At 43.1% G+C, this 22,362-nt stretch overlaps 3 protein-coding genes across 5 annotated transcripts; 2 read left to right on the plus strand and 1 right to left on the minus strand.

Annotated features, from left to right (window-relative positions):
* The first annotated feature begins 1,522 nt into the window (after window positions 1-1,522).
* On the plus strand, window positions 1,523-20,423 carry LOC128307477 (serine/threonine-protein kinase S6KL). Of its 3 annotated transcripts, none has more exons than XM_053045354.1 (10): window positions 1,523-1,644; window positions 3,118-3,359; window positions 4,010-4,206; window positions 4,290-4,536; window positions 4,605-4,728; window positions 5,226-5,324; window positions 5,533-5,691; window positions 12,220-12,308; window positions 18,784-19,068; window positions 19,134-20,423. In XM_053045354.1, the coding sequence occupies exons 2-10, from the start codon at window positions 3,201-3,203 to the stop codon at window positions 19,203-19,205; spliced, it is 1,431 nt and encodes a 476-aa protein (XP_052901314.1). In that variant the 5' UTR covers window positions 1,523-1,644; window positions 3,118-3,200; the 3' UTR covers window positions 19,206-20,423. The 3 variants fall into 3 exon arrangements, with proteins under 3 accessions (XP_052901314.1, XP_052901313.1, XP_052901315.1); XM_053045353.1 differs by lacking the exon at window positions 1,523-1,644 and adding an exon at window positions 1,986-2,159; XM_053045355.1 differs by lacking the exon at window positions 1,523-1,644 and adding an exon at window positions 2,954-3,071 and having other exon boundaries at window positions 3,142-3,359.
* On the plus strand, window positions 5,812-11,974 carry LOC128307480 (autophagy-related protein 101). Its single transcript, XM_053045357.1, has one exon. The coding sequence runs from the start codon at window positions 6,174-6,176 to the stop codon at window positions 6,834-6,836; it is 663 nt and encodes a 220-aa protein (XP_052901317.1). The 5' UTR covers window positions 5,812-6,173; the 3' UTR covers window positions 6,837-11,974.
* On the minus strand, window positions 12,880-13,884 carry LOC128307479 (uncharacterized). Its single transcript, XM_053045356.1, has 2 exons — window positions 13,603-13,884; window positions 12,880-13,506 (listed from the first exon to the last, which is right to left on the minus strand). The coding sequence occupies exons 1-2, from the start codon at window positions 13,882-13,884 to the stop codon at window positions 12,880-12,882; spliced, it is 909 nt and encodes a 302-aa protein (XP_052901316.1).
* Window positions 20,424-22,362: the final 1,939 nt, after the last annotated feature.

Here is a 22,362-nt window from a genome sequence, read left to right on the forward strand (position 1 = left end):
GTACATTACACATCTAACCCCACAGAAACCTAGACAACCGTCCGATTATTATCGGTTTTACAGTACATGATTCATCCTTCAATTCTCACGACGTACGATAGATACATGTTTGAAGGATGTTCGAAGCTCCCAACATAGCTAATCTAGGACGATGGATTTAAAAGGCATTACTCAGAACGCTGGCTCCAAAACAAGAAGCATCGGTAGTGTAACATCAGAAATGGAAAAGGCCATTGTGATGTATGTTGGTCGCTGGTTGGTTTACGGACCTTAAAGCCATTTATGCGACTGTGGAAGAAAATATATGCAACTGTGTGTATGTGTGTTTCTATGTTCAAACAAGACAATTGTAGACTTGTACTGCTGCCTTGAACAGTATTTGTCCCGGTAGAGGAAATGTTTGATGGAAGAAGTACATTTCATCTGACGTAGCTAATCGCGTACACAATATCATTTTGAAATAGATGATCACCTTGAAACTAGAAGTATCCCTATCTCTTCAACATGTTTACCATATGCCATTTGGATCATTTAGTACACGTTCGAAGCTTCGGTTGAGATGATACTTATGTAAGTATTGTGTGATAATTCTGTTTCACTGTTTTTAAAGATTCGCCGATTGCCCGAGGTATTTAAATAGGTATCTGATTATCAGTGTTGTTTGAAAATAGCAGTTCTAAAACATATTCATTGCAAAAAATTGACAGAAGAGAAGAAAGGATCATGGGGTCAAGATAAAATGAGCTCATATTCTTAAGAAAAACTACAGTTTTTTTGAAACAGCAAACATTTAAGTAAAAATAAATGATTAACCCATAAACATCTTTGCACATCATACATCATACACTTAAAACTACGTCAAAATGATGGTAGCCATGTATTTCGTGCTAACCAGGCCCCTGTATTCCGTGTTAAACAGGTATTCGGCAACTCGAGTCGAGTCCGGATATACACGGATAATCGGCAAGCTACTCTGTATATTTTTAAAGTTTAATGATGTGAATCAAAAATTGTCCTTGACTGTAATCTACGCACACGTTTTGGAGCCACAGTTTGGTACATGTTTGAAATATTACATTTTTGACATTGATTATTACAATTAATTTCAATGCAACACTATTGATCAATACAAATTTAGAACCCTCATGAATGTACAAAGTATTTGCAAAATATTATAACATGAAATAAAGCGAAATGCAAATGTGAACGTCACTGTTCGGGGTTTGTTTCGTCGACATATCGACGAAACAGGAGTTGGCTGTATTTTTCATCGACTTAACTGTCAGCTGTCAAAACGTGTGTTGTTATTATTTATCAGAATCAAAACATCAGAAATGTGGTATCTTCTCAAATTAACGCGAGATATCTTCTCAAATTAACGTTAATATAAAAAAATGAGTGTTACTTAGGAAACCTGTTTGAGCAAATTGTTTCATGCAAACCCATATAACTCGTGATCTTTCGATATAATGTGAATTATTCAATTTTATGTGATTTTTTGCTTCCGCAACTGTGTGTGCTTCAATAGTTACCGAATGTCGTTCTAGTTTTCTTTAAAACTGAAAGGTGAATTCGAAATGAGCGTGCATTAACTATAAGTATTGCACAGCTCTATTAGAAGAAGATATGCAATAAAACGTGCAGGTATGTTACCGTATTTGTACTATTGTATTGACTGGCCTGTTTTTCAGTACGAATCCTATTTATTGGGCGAACCTTAACTAGGAAACCAACTTCTTTCTGTTGTTGTAAATCATGATTGTTGTTGTAAAGGATGATTTTAACTGAATATGATTGTAATGTAGACAATCATATGTAAAGATATACATTTGAAATGGTCCCGTCGATACAGGATTTGAATGTGAAGCGGCTGTGACAGCATTTCGACGTACAGACCAGGGATTCGACATCACCTGCGATAGCGCCAAAGCTCTACCTGTCACTGACGGATATCTCGTCAGCCGTTTCCAACTGGCCTTCGGGTGTTGTGGCGGATGACGGTGCGTTAAACACTATACGGGTGGAAACATCCTTTCCTGGTGTCCTGGGGCGGATCATTCGTGCTATGTCATTTCGTCCATTCCGTGCATCGGAACAGGAGCGCTTCAGACTGTCCGAACCAGCGAGAGCTTGCGTATGCTGATCGTTTTCTTTGACAGGTAAAAAAACAGAGCGTACAGTGAAAGCCATGAACGAAAACAAAGACTACACTTCGCAATCGTCATCTAAAGTGCATCGTAGTATCATGTTGCTAAATGTTATTGCTGCCAACTACGTATAAAAAGGGGGTTTTCATGTACGCTTGGTGTGTACAACGAAAACGAGGGTAGCAGGTTTGTTGTTTTAATTGTTGTTGTTCGAAAACGAAACCTGTCACGCATCACTCGTGGGATTGTCATCGTCAACGTGCAGTGCCTTTTTCAAGAACAATTTAATATTTTAATAAGTTCAATATTCGATGTCATGGTTTCTGTACAGCTGCCATCTGTATTGCTCTCCAAGATGACACCGTGACGTTTTGCAATAAGCTGCATGACCTCCCTCTCTGCAACTTGAGGATTGCATAAAACACTGTGTGTGTATGAATGGCAGTGTTACGCTCGCCATTAGGTGTGTTTACGATTTGCTAGTGTCCTTGTGTGTGTGCGCGTGTCGTGTGTGTTTATGTTTTATCTCTACGCGTTACAAGAATCCCTTTTCCCAACCCTATTTGGGTGGCGCGTGCATGTGAAGGGCACAATTTGCCGCGATGGCGATAGGTGAACTCAATGTGTGAAACAAAAGTCAACCATTCCCGCACAATCAATAACAGTTCACATCATGTAAGTCATGTTTGTATGTGAAATAGGGAGGAGTTGGAAGGTTTGGGGATCGCGCTTTCATACATCGAAGGTGATAACCTTTTTCGTGCCGTTTCATCAAAGACTCTCCATACACAGTTGCAGGTGCATACGATGCGATCAACCCCAATCAGCAGCATCACGCATTCAATCAATGTTACAATAATTGGTGTCAATCTAGTCAAAACAATAAAGCACATCAACACAACGCTAAAGATCATCACGAAAACTGTATGCATAAATACCAACTTAAATAATTTCGTCTCATGTCTTTCAGTGCTGATCATTTCCCACCCAGTAGGAAGTCCGATTTTTTGTGACCATCGTTAGGGAGCGTTTTATTCGGCGGTTCCGGCCTGTATGGGCAACGCAGACATCCGGGCTATCGAGCCTGCGATAAGCTGCGACAGCAATCCACCCCTAGACGAGCAACAACAAAGCAGTCATTGTCAGGACGTTACGAAGGAGGTTCCGGGGCGAAAGGAGCGCTGCAAGGACAATCGGGTGGTAACGTTCCAGGTACGTTTGGCGAGTAGTAAAAGGACTCCTTCCTCAATGATATTTGTATATGAAGTATATTAGGATGACCAAATGTTATAGTTGCTAAAATGCAATTCAGTTAATTAATTGTATGATTATTTTGCTATTGAGGGTTTAAAGCTGTTGAAGTAGTCTTCACGAACTCCAAGAAACGAAACTCATTAAATGAAGAAGATCGTTTGAATGTATTGTTAAGAACTCTTAGTGTGCTTCATTGAAGTTTGCGTGCATTAAAGCATTTAAAAGACAATGCTTCTTTTACACTAAAGCAATTAGCTTGATACAACATTAACCAACTCTTAAAGCAAACACGTAATCGTAATAAAATATGTCAACAGTGGTAATAACGAAGTGCAACAAGTGGCTTAACACAAAGGAAATTGCGCATCTGTAAGAAAACGTTACATAGTAACGTACGAGCATGTGTTTTACTTTCCTAAATAATGGCGGATTTTATTATGAGCCTCTGAATATGAATTCTCACACGAGTTGAGTGTTAATATGTTTTGTTTTAATTATGTGCTCTTTTTAATATGGTATTTACTTTTTTGGTTACTTTCACGCCAACTGCATTCTGCATGTCAACACGGTTAACATGTGTGATCAATTATGGTTCCGCTACTTATCAGCTACCACAATCAGCTGATGGTGCGAATTTGGGCCGCGTTGGACGGTGGTACCATGAAACGTTAGCACATCGCAGTTACATCGTCTGGCTGCACGGTGTTGTCGTGAGGGTCGCGAATGTACTGCGCACCTTCCGGTCAAACTCCCGGAAACACGATACCCACCGGATACGGCCACTTGCACGCATATCCCGCAGACGGTATGTTCCTAGTTCTTGCTAAGATTATCTAACGATTATGAGCGAGAGAGGTGATGCTATTGTTTTTTCCCCGTTCGTTTTAGGTGGCACCAAACGACACTGGATAGTGAGACACAGCTGCTGAAGAGCTGTTGGCCGGTACCGCAAACCGAACGCCTGTTTCTACCCACATTTCCGGTGGACGAGCGTCGCTCCGAGCGTTACGTTGAGCGGTCCCATCTTGCGGATGGTGCATTCGGTCGGGTATACGTCGTACAGGGCGCGTGTGATAATACAACTGTAGACGCCATTCCCCATCGGTATGCTTTGAAAATTTTACAAAAGTCCAACGTAAGTGTTACCTTCGTGATTTGAGGATATACGGGAAGGTATTATCACTCGGGATATGTCTGTTACAGATCATTCTGTCTCACTCAGCTGGACAGGTAAGGGACGAGGTCAAGATACAGACAATCTGTGGACATCATCCGTTTATAGTGCCGTGTATCGATTATTGGCAAAATCGTACGAGTATATTTCTGTGTAAGTATAAAGTTATTTTCAAGTTTATTCAAATAGTGACCTAAAGATATCTCGATGTTTAATGTTAATTTTTTATTTAATGAAGTTGTCCTGATATCGCAATTATTTTGTCTACAATTAGAGAAAAGTATTATCATTCTTAGTGAAAATCCCTTCTACACAAGAATAATCACTTTGAACAGTTACCTTTTATTCGCCTCTGTGAATATCTCTATAATTGTTATGAACTTTAAAACAGTCAGATTATCCATATTATTATATGTTTGCGGGGTGGGCCGGTGGTAACAGAACCGGCCCAAAATGCCATCCGGATCAATCCTTCGTACGCAGGATTGACTATTCAAATAAAGTCAAGGGTAAATAAAGTCAAAGAAAGCCATAAATCCAGACAGACCTGAGAGGCCAGACAGACCTGTTGAGGTTGGCGTGCTGGTAAAAAAATAGATATATTAGGTGATATATGTTATGTGGTATATGTTTGCTCTTCTTTCTTACAGTGTGCGAATTCTACAGCAATGGAGAATTATTTCACCGTCTAAAGTCCTTCACCGTTCAGTTGGTTCAGTTATATGTGGCGGAGTTAGCCTTAGCCCTTGGTATGGATGAATATTTAATTTTTAATTAACAGTTTTTGTGCTATTTTTGTGCGTTTGTTTATTTTTCGTTTTTTCACCAATTCATTCGTTTTTAATACTTTGAAAATAGCAATTTCAGTGCTTTAGTCTTATGTAAATTTTGCTTAATTTAAATATTTTTCTTGCATTCTAATTCGTATTTCTAATTCGAATCGTAAACTGTTTTTAGATTTTCTCCACAACGCTGGCATCATCTACCGTGATTTGAAGCCGGAAAACATACTACTTGATGATCAGTTTCACATCAAATTGACTGACTTTGGGCTCAGCAAGTGGCTTAGCATCGGTGATCGAACTACAACGCTCTGCGGCACAATACAGTATATGGGTAACGAAGCATATGTACTACAACAAATAGCAATATTAATACTATTAGCGTTAGGCAGTCTGTTCGTTCGTGCAACGCCCGTAACCGTCTATGTTTAATGTATAACGTGTACTAGTCTACGTAGTAGTAACGGAAGTAACAGAGCAAATGGACATACGAACGATAAAAATGTTGCTTCCAAGCTTCTTACTTATGGCTTCACAATAATGTACAATTTGATCTGATGTGTGCCTCAGATAGGCAGTGAAAATGTAAATATTGCTACGAGCTTCTAGTGAGAGCCGTTTTTTATTGCAGCTTGAATCCACGTGAGGTGCAATTTTAAAGACGATGATATATTTCTGTGCGAACATTAGCATGCACGATTCTGTTGGTTCTGATACGACTACCAGCTTGATTGAGCACTCGTCGGGCTCAAAATTACACGGTACAGCTCTGGATAGTATCGGTTTTTAAGCGATTAAGTACATACCGTCAGCACCATGAATGCCCGTTCACAAACGTTTGATCTGCGCATGGAGGGCCGCCAGGTGGATGAGGCCGTCCTGAGCATCTTCCACACGATTCTATTCCACCGCAGCCTCGGTAAGTTCATGTACACCGAGGAGGCAATGTATTCGGTCGGTACGATCGGTTACCGGGATGTGGATTGTGATTTTTTTGACTTCACCTACGTTTGCTGCACATCGCCCCGGCTGGAGGAAACGCTTCGGCGTGAGATAAGCAACTTTAGTCGGCAGCTGCGTAGCAACGATAGTGGTGGCACCGGTCAGATTAGTTTGGAGTTTTTCCAGCGAAAGAAAACGCGCTGGCCGTTCCAGACGGACTGCATACCGTGGGAGGTGTGGACAATACGGCTCGAGCTGCTAACGCTCACGAACGAGGACGATTGGTTGGTGTGCCGGGAGCGGGTGAGCGATATGCTGACGGACAAAATATTCTGCATTACGGAAATTATGAACCGGCACGATTACGTGCCGAAGATACCGAACCAGACCGAGCTTGATATGGTGTTTGACACGACGTACCCGGACGTGCAGCCGTACCTGTTTCAGTTTAAGTTTAGTACGGCCGGCCCGAGTGGTTCGTCCGTGAGCAACACGGTGAAGAAGCTGTTCAAGGAAACGTTAAATGTTTCATTGTGACTAATACGTCACCGGTACGGAGTACGACTGACGGTATTATGCAGCTGGTGAAGCGATGACATCTATTTTCTCTGTTTCCACACTGTTTGTCTGTCCTCTCCCACTCTCTGTCCTGTACTCTCTATCCTGTTTGAGATATTTTTCGGTGACATCGTGTGACATCTTGTTTTTCTTAGCTTTATGCTTGTTAGAATTGTGTCGTGAAAAGTCAAAATGCCTTGGGAACGAATATTTAAAGTAGTTTTTAGTGAGTAACATGCTTTTGTTTAAAATCGGGTATGTAAGATTTATTAGACCCTCATTTTTTGTTAGATTTCTATGTTTTTGCTCAATTTTCATCGCGCCGTTGTTAAGCATAGTGAAGTAAGAACAGAAACAAAATCATCGTGTTAATAATGTTGAATCGTGCGAAAAATGTTTGTGGCCAGCATCTTTGCTTTACTAGCAGATCCTATATGATTTATATGTTTCATTAATATTTTCGCATTTGATAAAAAAAACAACTACTACAACAACAACAAAATTGAAAGAGCATGAATTAAACTATTTCATCAAAGAAGAGTACAGAATGAAACTTTGGATACTGTCGGTAATATTTACAATATCCATAGCGCAATTTACAATATAGCGTACACGAACGTAGAGATTATTAGTTAGCGTGCAAAACGATGTACATTCATATAGTGCGACATATTTTTTTATTTTGTGGTACTAACACTTCAAGTCTTTTGTCATTTATCTGCCTTTTATTGTGTTTATGTACCCATAACTCGATATTAAGTTCTGCCCAAAATGGGATTTTGATATTGGTCTTGTCGTGTGAAGACTATATTTTAGCTGTCCTTTGTTCGCGGCAAAGTTTACATGTCAAAATTGACTATGTAAATGACATCATTATGTGAAGGTCTTTGGTGATAGCTTTTTTTAAACGGTAATTAAGGTTGATGGGAATTTGTTTGTATATCCACAACTTATTCATACAAACTTATTCGATAGGCCTCTGTAAGCTTCTTACTTACTTGCTGTTAGTGCAATGATTCATACATTCGCACACAGATACACGGTCACTACTGCGTAAAGCGGGATAGGTACGGTCCAGTAGAGGTTATGCCTCAAAGTAGACCTGTAACGTGTAACGCGTTACTGAATCTTCTATAAAAGGGTGCCGATGCCCGCACACTCTACATGTTAGTTGTTGTTTTAAATAGAAAAAAAAAATAATGCCGGTACCAACAGACATAAACCACAAATGTAATGATAGTAAATGTAAACAGAAAGAGAGACAAACTGATATATCAAACCGTTCTCGACGCTCATAGAAAATCATACAAAAACGCTCATAGAAAATCAAAATAGCTCGTAAGGCGGAATACGAATTACAGACAAGTAGTTTTATGTACAATTAGGATCGCGCATGCATACCGTCAAATATGATGTTGTTCGAATTCTCAGACAACTGAGCCCCCAGAACATGAGCCCCAAGCGAATCGATCATCGCATTAGAATACAAATAGCGCTAGTCTTAAAAGGATGCTGCTGGTGTGAATATTCCAGTGCTCAGGTGCGTGAATATTTACAGTGCATCCTGATAACTATATACTCTCTCCCTTTCCAGGGAAATCTGGTTTGCTATCTAAACTCCGGACAATGCAAATTAAGTGTAGGGCCACTATTTTCCTCATTCATTAATATTTCATAAACAGAAGGCTTGAATGTTTCTTGTCTAGCATGTTAGGTAGCAAGAGCGTAACAAATGATCTCCATACACATTTGAATAAAACTATCACACCTCCTGTTTGAGCCATATTGTACCGTGGCTACTGTAAAGCAAATATTTTCCGCAGCCACTACAAAACACGGTACGAAGTTACGAAATTGTGCGGATGTCGTCTTGGGTGTTATCAGTGAAGCCGCGTGCAGGGTGAACATAGGGCGTTTGCTTGAGGTTAATGTCCGTCGGTTCGTGGCGTATTTGTAGATCCTACAACACGTTGCAAAGTGCTTCTCACTGTGATTTTTCCCCCCCCCCAATTTTCAATTAGTGGAGCAGGTATTTTCCCAAACGCAACTAAAAACATTACGGGTTACCTTAAGCGAATATTTGAACCACAATTTCTGTACCATAAGTTGAACGATATTGTTTGTCGGAAAAATGACGTAACACTTTTCCTAAAGACATCTCAATAGATATAGCACCTATAGTGGAAACATGTTTACAAAACACAAACAAACCCAATATGCTTCTATACGTAAATACCGTATCCCTAGGCAGATGAATTCTAACTTAAATATGTTATAGTTTTTAGTGTTGAAACGCAAGAGGCAGGCAGTCTGTTGGATTTGACCGTCAACAAGCTAATCCGATGGTCGTTATAACAGGTACTAAAGAGTAATCGCACTAAGAATCAGGAAAGAAGTAACTGATTTTGTAAACCATTTGCATAGATTTTTACCTTTGACCAATAAGCAGACAGTGATGTTTTGTTTACACTACTAGGATAACATGGTATGCCTATTTCATGAGTCATTACTTCAGTAGCATTAGCAGTTAATAGATCGAATTATTTACTATTAAAATGTCAACAACAGTTTCATATTACTTTGCCGATATATTTTTTTTTCTCGTTTCCGAGTGCTTTTTAATCGTACTCTTACAGTAAGAAGTATGTAAAACTTTACAAAATATCAATAACGATACAAAGAAAAAGTTTGGTAATAGAGTGCAAGGCAGTGAACTAGAGAGTAAGCGAGAGGCATATTATTTTGCCGATATACATTTTTTTTCTGTTTTACGAACGCTTTTTAATTGTGCTGTAACAATAAGACATGTGTAATACATTACAAAATATCAATAACGATACAAAGAATAAATTAGGAAATAGAGTGCAAGGCAGCGCGAACAAGAGAATAAGAGAGAGAAAAACAAAAAAAAACTTAAACTCATGTAATAAACTTAGGTAACTCGAGAGAATAAAAGAAAAAAGCAAAATCAACTGAAAGGTAACAGAAGCGGTATGTAGAACAACGCCACAGATAAAAGAGCAAGAAATGTTAATAATAGTGACTTTACTATGTTGGTGTAAGTGTTCTGTCGTCTAGATGTTAAGCACACCGAGTAAAGGTTGTACGTCACAAAATGTAGACATAAATCGGCACGTTTAAATCTAAATGTACTAAATGTACGGTGAACTTCGTGCGACCGTTGAGAGTGTCGTTATCATCGTTAACACCTGAAGACGATGCTGCTTTTCGGGTCCCAGTGCAATATGTGACCCGAAGAATATAGGTTTTTTATACCCGGCTATGACAGGCTACGACAGCCATAAGTGGGTCATCACGCCATACTTGTAAAAAATGCAACAGTTGCCGATTCTAGCAGATCCTAGCATCATATCTCCGACATCACTTATTTGTTTTTGGTACCTTCATCCGTCTACTTTGCTCTTTTGTTTTAAACTTGATTTCTTTATTTCGCGTTCAAATTTTACGCATCCCTGTCATAAGCCCGCTTCAGACTGTGGCATGTTTTCGATTGAGTACGCTGTGATTAGGTGTATATAACATAACTAAGTAGCGTATGAGCGTATATTGCTTAAAAAAAAGAAATATGTCTATGGATCAGGTGTATAGATCGAAAAGCAAAAAGACATCAAAAGGAGAGGAAAGGGTTTTACTGTTCATACGCTGTTAGTCACCCTATATGCGCAAGGTGTTTGCCTCTCAAGCGACACATTTCGGATGAAAGTTGTAAATGCATACCAGACATACTACTTACTGCTCGATCAGTAGTCATTATTTACACCGACGAAATACCCACATCGTTGGGAAACAATAGGGCAACTACTTAAAGGTTATCACTGAAGGAGGTAATAGCAAAAGTGACATGCAGCAGTTCGATTCCAAATTGAATATGTTCTACATTTACCTTCAATATAGAATGTGTTCCAAAACACATGCACATGAACGAACATTTGAAAACGTTGCACAGGTTAATGAATGATTCCGAGAAAAACAAAACACAGTTCTTTTCTGTAGAGTAGTACTTAAGCACGTGTTGATTTGATGTTGTTTGTTCTTTAAAGGAAAAGAAAACTACACGTTTGTCGTCGTTGTAGACACTACACGTTCGGGTCATTGCAGATACCTTTTTTAGTATTACGCACACATATACGAGATCGGGTGTATTAGACGTGTAGAAGGCAGTTTTTAAAAAACACCAGTTGATCAGGTCTCTCCAACTATTCAATTCTAACCACCGGATCCGGATAGTTTAGAACAGGATAAGTGTCTTTTATTCTGATCTTTTCCCAAATCCCCAATATTCTTGAAGTTTTTGAAGCACATGCACCGAAGGAAGTAGACTAGATCTTGAACACACGTGGAGTGTGATGCCAAACAATCACTAACATGCAGCAGCAATCTCTATCACACCGTTGGCCGTGTGTTGGATAAACAAAAAACCAAAAGATGGGAAAGGATTGGACAGGGACCGTTTGTAAATTAACGTAACGAGCAAAAGTGCACGTAACGGGGAGGGGTTTTGCAATGTCAATTTCAATGCAATCAACAAAACCTGATTGCGAAACAATGCAGCCAATCATGGGTCAATAAGGTGACAAACCGTACCTATAGCATTGCTTGTGAATGGAACTAAGACAAACAACTAATCTGGGCATTGCTATAACATCAGCATGGGCCGTAGGTGATAAAGTCTAATGCAAGGCACTTATGCAATGATTCTTGGACGAGAATGCAAAACAAAACATTGCAAAGACGAAGAGAGGCGCGTAAGCGTTTAGGTTAAGCACTGCAAAACAGATAACAGAAACGGGAAAACAGAACGTAATGTAACCAAAATATGACGATGAAAAGAAGATAAGAGAAGCCAGCTGCTGGAACTCTTTAGCAAAAAAAGGGTTATACAAAAAGAAAAGTAAGAAAAGGAAACTATAAAGAAATGATTCACGAGAGAAAAAAAAAAACAAGAACCATACAAACAAACCAATTTTCTAAAGATCCTTCCTCGGAAAATCCTCGGTTGAGAAATTTGTAGCGTTTACATCCACTGTTGGTTATTGTGAAACATTTCATACATCTCGTACCTTGTCTGGAACATGGAAGTTGTATTTGCGTTTGTATACCGCTTTGATTAGTTATCCCGGCCCAACTGTTGCGTGACGACTTCTTTGCTTCCAGGTAAGTAACTGTTAGTTTGTTATCTAATTCGTTTTATTTTTCCCTTTTCTTCTGTTCTATTTTTTTCCACTCTCACTTATTCGGATTGGCCCGGGATTGGCGATGCACGGTGAAAGGGGAATCTCTGTTATCTTGTGTCATGTTGTAACTGCTGCTGGAAACGCGTGTCATCGTCTCGGCTGAGCAGCACCTGAAATTCTGCAAGGCGAACCGTACGGACACACTGTTGACTGGTGGGCCCTCGGGGTATTGGCTTGCCGGATGTACACAGGACGGGTAAGTAAGAGGTGACAGAGGTGATGAATGAGATTTCATTCCCACATACACATACCGATCAATAGATACATTGATTTTCTTTTACCAAAATCCTAAGGTCTGTGCTATATCATGCACAAGCTTGCCTCCATAGTAATACTCCCGTAATGGTTCTCCAACAAGTTAATCGATTTTATTTGGGGAATATTTTCGGATCCATATTTTATTCCATGCGCTATCAGCTCTTTTACGTGCGCCCTTCTACGTTACACTAGTAGGTACGGTAATTGTAGTAAATGCTAGGCGTATGTTACAATCTACAGTTGGATCAGCATGTGTGCTTCTGCCGCTTACGCAATATAAAGTTCATCTCTTCTTTCGTGCACACTTCTTCCGGTCGTTTTGAAGTTTTGTGGAAAACAATGCTAATTTTAGTGTAATATTTTGATTGTTTTTTGTTTTGTTTTTTTGGAAACATTTAATTTGTTGACTTCTCCTCTACAAAAGAAACAAAAGATTGATCGACACCAACCCTTATAGTAAATGTTGACGGCAAATTTGTGTTTCCTACCTAGTGAAACATTATTAAGATTTATGCACTCTCCGTAGATCCGGACGAAGAGTCATTGGACGCATCGACCTCCGTCGAGGCAGCGGTAGTAGTGGTGGTAGTGGTGGTGGTGGTGGTAGTAACCTCGACTGATACTGGTGCGGCAGATGTGGTAGACACCGGTTCTGTAGTAGAAACACTACCAGCGGTTGTTGTTGTTGTAGTTGATGAAGGAGTGGTGGTGGTATCGCTCACTTCAGCAGTCGTAACAGCAGCGGCAGCAGGAGTACTTGCAGCTGAGACGGTCGCATCGCTTGCTGATGTCTGTCCCATGTTGGTGGCATCCCTTGCTTCGGCGTTTGGTACCTGGGTCGTGTCGGTGTTCGATGCCGTTGTCACCTGCTCACCTTCAGCTGCGGATGAGCTGACAGCCGCCGGTTCCGTGTTGGTATCGGATGATTCCACTGCCGAGCGGGTTGAAGATTCTTGAGCAGCAGTTGCACCGGTGTTACTGGCAGGTTCCTCACTCGTCTGTACACTGACAGGTTCGGTAGCAACGGTCGATGGTGTTGAGGCTGGTTGACTGCTGGTGGACGATTCCACCACATCCTGACTGGCAGTTGAAGATTCTGATGCGACCTGGCTAGCAGGGGAAGACTCCGGAACCACCTGATTAGCAACGGAAGATTCCGGTACCGTCTGAGTAGCTGGGGAAGATTCTGGCACCATCTGACTAGCAGTGGAAGTCTCTGGGCTAGAATCTGCCATCACGACCGTGGTTTCGCTTGTGACGGCTTCGTCCATTGGAGATGCAGCAGTTGTAGACGAGGTTCCCACGGACGTTACAGCTTCAGATGACATGGACTGCACAGTGGTGGTAGTTGATGCAGTGACTGTAGTAGCTTCCGCCTCGTTTACGACCGAAACGGTTTCCATTTTATCAGCGGTGTTCATTTCAACTGGCATATCTGGCAGCTCTTGGGGAGCAGGTTTAGCCCAGCAGAAGGTAACACCCAGCGTCAACAGCACAACTGGTAACAGCTTCATTTCGATGCAGAAGCTAAGAAAGAGACAAATGAAAGAGGATTCAAGTTAATAATAGTTGCTCCACAAAAGAATGCTATTTCCTGAGGAGAAGATTACACAGTACAAGTATCTACAAGTATTCCCAAACCCCTAAGCAGGCTGTGCATCAACCAATGTTTGAGTGGTGATGGTGCATAAGAGTGTTTCCATGCTTAGCGTTCAGGGTTTAGCAATCACTTTGGAATATAGGTTTTTTTTTGGGTAGAATCTCTGGTTAGTGAAATACACTTTCACTTTTCATTTCACTTTCACGAAGGAAAATTTAAAGACACACACAAATATGTACAAACACGTACGCACACACATCGAACAGCACTGGTACGTAAAGTCTGTTGTAACAGGTTGATAGGAATGGTTGGCGATATTCTTGTTGGAGTGTTGTTGGACGACACACGGTGTGCAGGGTTTTGCATTTTCTTTCCAAATTCACAAAGACCTATCATTTCGCACTGATTAAAATGCTCCAATGCGTTAACCCGGTAGAAGGCAATGTGCATAGAGCTTCCACGCCTACGTTGTGCGCAAGCAAAAACCAACGAAAAAACTAACTACAAGGGAGCATACTTACGTATCTGAGGCCGCTGGATGGATAAACTAGTCCTGCACTGCCGTGTGTGGTGGTTTTCTCGTACACGGATTTCTGGCACCGGTTTACTGTTTTGTAACGAACTTTGTCAAACAAGTGTACCACGTTCTTTTTTTCCACGCCACCGTTCGATTCAGCTTCCGAGTAAGCAATGAGCAGGAGATGGCTTGCGGTCCGGTTTTATACCTTCTCTCCTGTCAGCGCCTACTTCGAGTGCGAGGCGAACGAACGTGCGAGTGCGCGCCGGCAACATATGCACTACGAGAAACTCGAAGCCCCCGCCGGCTGCGATGCGTCGGATGTCGATGGCGATGATCTCGCACTGTACGTGTGGTAGTTTGGTTTGAAGTTTGGGTTTTTCGGTTGTTTATTGGGCTTCGCTGCGGGAGGAAATTTTTTAACCCTGCGTCACAACTAATAGGCAATGATGTGGGTTCCTCGCTGGTTCTGGTATCTTACCAGGAAGCGGGACGTTACCATGCATTGTGTGTGACCATATCGCCATAGATGTTTTATTATTTTCGTTACAAAACTTGAACGACGCGGGTTTAAGAATTTAGACCATCCGCAAAAGAACATGTACAATTAAAGTCTAATTCTTAGCGTTGGAAATACTCCAGCAGCCTCCAGTTGGACGGTGGATCCCCCGCAAGCCTTCGATGAAGTATGTCAAGCTGTGGAGATGTTTTTTTCTTCTATTGTTTATCTTTAACACAATCGTTCTTATCGCACATAACCCCCGGATTGCCATCCGATCGATAGAGCGCACCGTTGTCCTTCAACCCACCACATATTTGCCGCACGGTTCGGAATTCGTCCGGTGTCCTTCGAGAATTATTTATCTCCGGTTTACCATTTCTTCTCACCCCAATATTCGCGTAACCGGGAATGGTAGCCGATTGGAAGGGGGAGGAAACGGCACACGGCAATGTGGCAAAAGGGTTGTTGGAAGTAATTTTAAAGAACCGAACTGAATATTTTAGTGCGGTGCCAATCGGTTCATTGTTCCGTAACAATTTTGCTATAAGGTGAAAAAGATGGAAGTTGGGCAGAATGATACAGGATAAGCAATGCTACTGAAATAGTAAAGCCAAGGTTCCAAAAATCAATAAACACCTTAAGGAATTATTGGAGCTGGGCTCTCGGAGGTGCCTACTTCTTGAGGTCGTTTATAATAAATGCTGTGGATGGTAACGTTTGGGCACTTTTCTTGGACGACATAAATACATGGATCTTCTACGTAATCTTGAGGACCACTATGGCACACTCCAAAACGCATATCAAACATTTCGTATCATTAGAATTCCCACTGGTTTAATCAATATCCACCTTTCGGATTGCATTCGGAGCTGCTTGTCTAGTTCGCACAAAACAAACAACAGCAAAAGAATGCTGAATCCAATACCCAATCGAGCTGCGCAGTTCGCTTCCGGAGTGGAACTGTTCTCACGCCACCGCCCCCCCTTCTCCCCGCGCACACAGACTCCGAAGTCCGAAAACCCTCTTCGAAGGATGGTTCCACCCCGTTTCCACCCCGTGACCGTGAGCGGTGCTGTGACCACTCCTTTCGCGCAGGTGGTGAGAACCCATCCACTTGGGCCAGGCTCACCCCGGCACAAGAATCACTAAGGGTTGGTGGTCGAGATCTTTCATAGGCAAACCGCACACCGCAAAATAGGGGGCGCCCATTTGTGTCTTGTGCGGGGGCAAAGCAAAACCTCATGAACTCGTGATCACAAACGGTGCGCGCGGACTTTTATCTATCCGAAATCGCCGATCTTGTGTGCTGTTTGTGCCGTGTTTGTGCGCTCCAGGGCACGTAGAAGACCACAGCCATACGGTAGCAGCAACCCGCAACCCGGAGAAGCGCTGGTTTTTCAATGTTTCCTTTCCCACCACCCCCTCCCCTTCTCCGCCAAATGCGCTCATGGGTTCGTGTTTTCGTGTGTGCCGATTTGATTTCATCTCCGGAGCCTCCACGCTCGCCTCTTCAATCGCGTCTTCTTAGCGCCCTCCCGCAAAGCGCTCGGCTTTTTTCGATCAAGGCCGCGGATCGGAAAGGGACGGAACGTCACGATGCGCTGTGGCAACGTACACCGGGTGGCTGTGCGTTCCGATTGCGCATTTGAATGAATGGCTGCCTCTAGACCGTATATTGCCTCTGCATTCGGTTGTTCGAGGCCACACCAAAAGGGTAGTAACATTCGTCTGTTGTAGAGCTCTAGAAAAATATCGATCGAGAGTAGACCAAAAAATCACCCAAGTCGCGCGTGTGTGGATGTGTTGTGCCGTTTGCGGTGTGAGATGAATTCCGGCAAATGCTGGTGATTCCAGCACCCATGGGTCGTGCTCTAAGTGAAGGTGAAAGAGCAAACAAAAAAGAAAAAAAAACACACACACACACACAAACCAGAGCTATATTGAGAAACGGCACACCGTGTGGTTGCACAGCTCATGCTGGGCACGCCTCGCCATTGCTGGTACGCCCAGGCCCAGTGGCGAATGATTATGGGGCCGCTGGTGTTGTCCACGTCCCAACGAGCCCCTGGTATAATGGGAAAATAATTATGGTTTTTGCGCCGGGCTGCTTGCCGAGTCCTAGGACGCGAGATTCCTCATCATCTCGCTCGTACGCGCGGGTCATTGAAGACTAGCGCTAGGATTGCTCAAGCGCGAAGAACTGGCGGGCTTTTTGCCGATGCCACTGAAGCCTCACACACGTGACCTTTCGGGTCACTGCAACAGCAACGAACGAAAAAAAAAACGCCTGGTAAGCGGCGGCCACTATAGAATGTGTGCGCCCCTCGCGCGGTACCAGCAGCGGCGTGCGCATAATGACGATTGATGGGAACAATCGTGCCGTTCGCGGGTAGATTAGCCCTTACCCAGGGCTCTCCCGTTAACCGAAACTGTTAATCGATGGCGATTAACATCGGAAGTGACGCAGCGGCACAGTGACCCACCCCAATGATGGGTGTGTAGATCCTATTGAAGCAACGCCCGGTTAGATGATCCGGGCGCTGGACTGTCTGCACCGGAACGTCCCCCGGGCTACCCGTACAGAATTGCATACAAATAGCCCGGTGCTGCTGGAATTGTGCTTCCCACTTTCCATGGCACAATGTGATGTTCCCTTGCACACACGGGACGTTGCATTCGTAATGGCCAGCCGTCGGCGGCGGCACGACTACCATTCCCCAAAGGAAGCACCAAGCACCAAGGGTTTCGGGATATGCATCGGGTTTGACACACCGGGATATGGGCGGGATTGAATTTAATAGTAATAAAAATTTCCGGTCGTTATTGAATTATTTAGCGTCGTTAGTGTGTCGGCGTCATGTTTTTTGTACCACCGCTCGTCTGATAAGGTACGAGATAAGGTCCCTCTGGTCAGGATGGATGCTACTCTAAAAACACCGCAACGATGACCAATAGCTGGACCTTGGTCAATGACCAGCACTAGCGTGGCGCAAGAATCCCTCAACTCTGTCGGGTCCTCAAGCGAACGACCACGAGAAGGGGGCCCGCACTTCAGATGTTTCGGCGGCCGAACGGCGGTGTGTTGAGTGTCATTATTAGCCTGGTGCTTTCAGCTGATCCGTGGCGGAAAACACAACGCATTGGCGTGTGCGCCAGCTTGTTGGGCTGCCCACCACGACCTTCTCTCTCTCCCAAACTAACACGCGAAGCATGTACGCACGATGCGCACGAACTTCCGGAAACAAAGGGGTTTGGAAAAATAATTATCCACTGCTATTAGATTAGGAATGTGGGAGGGGGAGGGAGGGAGGGGGGGGGGGGGAGAGAAATAATAAAAATGGCGCATCATGTCCTTGGATGATGTTTGGAGTGGTCCGCGAAGACGACTCTCACTCTGTGTTTTTAATTGATCTACATTGAAAGTGTTCCTTCCATCTTATCTTTTTAAAGAACCTTCAATAATACAGTGGATTACGATGATTCAGAATGCATAGGCATCACCGCGAAACCATTGAAATTCACCTGGCTGATCCTGGTTGACATCTCAGACAACGCACCAGCGGCTGCTATTTTCCGGTGCCTGCAAGTGGTGGCTTCCGTCACCGGAGGTCAGGGGCTCGATTGAGTGGAATTGCGTAAATTGTCGTAAATTGGCATGCGACTCCAGCAAATCAGCCATCTAGCCCGAACCCCACGCTCTTTCCTCCTGCCCTTCCTCTTTTACTTTCCTTCATTACTGTTCTGTTTGTAACACCGGTTTTTTTTTTGTTTTGGCTTTGTTTCGTTTCCCACAGTACCCAAACATGGACCCGGCCGAGTATTTAAGGGCAACGGCTGCTGGGCTGGACACCCATCCAGCAACAGCAGCACGCACCTCGGCGTACGCTCCAACCGCAATCAACACGTCGCGAGTGAAGCGACTATTGCCGGAATCGGTGGATCGGTTAGTGCCAGAAGGACGCGATCTACTCCAGCGTCTGCTCCAGCCAGATCCAAAAGTTCGGTTACGGTCGCTGCTGCAACTGCAGCGCATCGCCCTCTATCAGCACTATAGGTGGGATGATGTACGCCAGATGAAGGTGAGCGGTTACGACACGCAAACACACAATAATGGAGAGTTACAGCATATTTATTTCTGTTCCAGATTTTACCGCGAGATCTGTTCGATGAGGAGTGCCTAACAGAAATGGAGGATATCTCATTTCCGGAATTCTGATAAACGATCGTTTTGATCGTGCCTGCACTTATTAGAATCTCAGCACGCACATTCTGCTGCTACTGCGGAGGGATTGTAACTACCCCCGCAAGATTTGTTGCTTTGATGTATAGCGCGTCCAATGAAACTGTACAGTATTTAACGAAAGTAATATTTGTGCCTTTTAGGTGATATATTGTGTTAGTACTTGGCTAGATATCTGGGTCACCAGAGGCGAATGACTCATGCGTAATTCTGTTTTGCCTACACATTGAATTCAATTCCTGGTCAGCAACGTCGCACACGGCGGCGGTGGCTGTGCGCAACCATTAGCGTGCCTACAATCAAGGCACGGATATAATTGTCCCGGCCGATTTATTGGTGTGAAGATGGTTGAAGGTGATGACGATGATCGTGATGTGATTAGCGCTCGTAATAATGATCACGTAGAGAGAGAGAGAGAGAGAGAGAGAGAGAGAGCGAGAGAGTGAGAGAGTCGTGCAATGAGACGGTTGCGATCGCGTGCTTCCCCGTCGGCGAGAAGGACGCTGCGAAAAAAAAAAAACACGCGAAGATGAGTACGCGCTACCGGTGAGAGGTCGCGTGTGTGGGCACGTTTGCTGCAGCCGCTATTATGCCACGAGTGCTCGATTTAATGAGCGGGTTGCTGATGATACGATTATCTGTTTTTTTTCTTAATTCATCTGTTTGGAGGTTTTATCTTATTTGAATTTTGTGGCGTTGTGCGTGGACAAGGGGGTAGAAAACAGATCTACGTGCCGGGTGGAAACTGTTTGATAAGAAAATCGTGCCCGGGGGGTAGGCCTTCCAGCCGATTGGCTTTGGAGGCTAGTTTGTTTCGGTGCGGTTACATACATTCACGGTTAACCTCGATCGATTTTACGGCCCATTAGACTACGTACTCCACCAGTCGTCCACATCAGTATCGACCGTGTGGAAGATGGTGCGAAAGAAAAACCGTTGAACATTACCACAGCACATGGAGTGGTTGGTGAAAACAATGAAAAATGCAAATCAAGTGTTCAATACTTTTCGGACATTCCTTCGACCGGAGATGTGTTGTGTTTCCGGGTTACGACCGGTGAAGGTTGTGTGTACCCGTGCATTTGGGGGTATTGGGGGCTTGAGAGGTTTTTCGTATAATTTCCGAGATGATCACCAAGGTCACCAGCATTAAGTGAATCTTAATTTGAAGCACTTCCAATAAAGCTTCACTTACTCTGCTTGTGAGTCTTATAGCTTTCCTGCATATGTTTCATTTCCCAATTGATGTTTGCTGAAGATATCCGAAAAAAACATCTTTTGATATTCGTAAAAAGATACTTAAGTTATTGGAGACACGAAATGGAGTTCTTGGAGTTTCAAGACGCGTTGTATAGATCAAGTACAGAGTAATTATGAATATCTGTAATGTATGATATAGAAGCATAGTTTTATAGAAAGATAGTTTTAAAGTCATATAGAATAATTATTTAAAATATTATTTTTCTCAAAAACACGCAACCGTAAAAAAGGAGGAAAGAATCTAGCAACTTCGCTAAAGTGAAGTTGTGCTACGTTAATGATATCGATATTTGTCGTTACTATTGGCAAGTAGTCAACTGTTATTTCAGATGATTTGAAATTTGATTTAAACAAAAGGATGAAGTTTGGTTCGGCAGTTCGTTTTCTTTGTGTCTACAGAGATGACGTTTTCACCGTACAACGGACACCCGGTCTTACAAGCTCACCCTTCCTACCGTATGCTCTCTGGTGCATGTACGGTCGGTGGTAGTGTACCGCGCATGTGTCTGCGAGCGCCACTGCTGACGGAGAAAATTCGCTCCAACGTCGATGTTTGCAGTCTGGGGCGCATTCCGCCCGGATCGTTTTCCCAAAACCCAAAACGATTGTGCTTTCAACTAGCTCGTTTTGGTTAAACTTTTCATTTCAGTTTTGGTTTGTGGCTGCTGTGGATACGGTACTGCATAGAGGATGCTGTCCAGATATGGTGGGGTTTGAGTAATATACGTCAAGGATATATCTGCTGCTTTAGGTGAGTTGGGTGCATCTTGCTAAGCATCTGTTAGTCGTCTCATTGCATGATGTAGACCAACGAAAGAGAGAGAGAGAGAGAGAGAGAGAGAGAGAAAGAGAGGGAAAGAAAGAAAAAGAAAAATGGTCAACCACTACCATCAACCAGCACTACCGTAGGCATTGGCGCCTTCCACCTTGTGAAACGTAAATAAATCCCACAAGTGTCGCTAGGACGCTGTCAAATCGTTTGCATCCTGGCATAGTATGTGAGCGAGGTGGTATTGACGAGACGCATTTACGTGCTACGCAACAGTGGAAATGTTTTAGTGCCATGCTATCGAACAATACCGTCGTCTAAATCATCTAGCGTTGGACGACTGGGTGATTGAATGTTGTAAGAGTCTGTTTCGTTTTAAAAAAAAAAGAGCATAGAAAACAACACTAGTTTGGTTTGCAACACTTTTTGTATTAATACGGAGCTGTGTAGACATATAACATCTCAATAAATCAAATGTTAGCTTTAATTAATAATCGAGGAGAAAAATTTAACTGCAAGGCCAATGTTTAAAGAATCTCGCTTCATTTAATTGCCTGCCTTTAATAGTTGGTGGGTTGAAAACGGGGTTTTTTCCAAAAGGTGTGAAAGACTGGCGAAAACATTGTTGGATCCTAGGAAAACCTTCAACCTAGAGCGTACGCGCACCACACGGGAGAAAGAGAACGGACGAACGCCGAAATGGAAAAGTTGTGCGGGTGTCATATGCAACAAATATCAAAACCAACCTCGGCATGCATGACGGCACAGTCGATTTGTGCGCATATACGCGTCTCGAGCGCGTTGTTCTGTAGTGGTGTGCCTTGGTTGTGTGCTGTGGCCGAGTTGCATTGGGCATCGGCAATTATAGTAATGGGGTAGGCAGACACTAGCGTGCCATCGCTGCGTATCGCCATCGACCAGCCTGCTCATGATAACGAGCGATTGTCTGGGAAAGATCTTCCCAACAGCGTCGGGTTGAAAGCACTTGCCCGATGTTTGTTTTGGGTGTGTAGGAGTTTGCGGTGTGTGTTTGTGTGTTTTGTGCGTTTTAACTGCAGCTGGAAGATCTGCAGTTCGTGAGCTGGCAGAGGTTGAAGGTGGTGG

Source organism: Anopheles moucheti, chromosome X (genome assembly GCF_943734755.1).
Source record: "Anopheles moucheti chromosome X, idAnoMoucSN_F20_07, whole genome shotgun sequence".
Classification (NCBI taxonomy): Eukaryota; Metazoa; Arthropoda; class Insecta; order Diptera; family Culicidae; genus Anopheles; species Anopheles moucheti.

Coding starts and splice junctions, on each gene's coding strand:
- LOC128307477 (XM_053045354.1), top strand. CDS start 3,201: ATGGGCAACGCAGACATCCGGGCTATCGAGCCTGCGATAAGCTGCGAC. Junction 4,207..4,289: donor GCACGCATATCCCGCAGACG/GTATGTTCCTAG, acceptor CGTTCGTTTTAG/GTGGCACCAAACGACACTGG. Junction 19,069..19,133: donor ATGATGTACGCCAGATGAAG/GTGAGCGGTTAC, acceptor TTTCTGTTCCAG/ATTTTACCGCGAGATCTGTT.
- LOC128307480 (XM_053045357.1), top strand. CDS start 6,174: ATGAATGCCCGTTCACAAACGTTTGATCTGCGCATGGAGGGCCGCCAG.
- LOC128307479 (XM_053045356.1), bottom strand. CDS start 13,884: ATGAAGCTGTTACCAGTTGTGCTGTTGACGCTGGGTGTTACCTTCTGC. Junction 13,507..13,602: donor GCGAAACCACGGTCGTGATG/GCAGATTCTAGC, acceptor GTTGCTAATCAG/GTGGTTCCGGAGTCTTCCCC.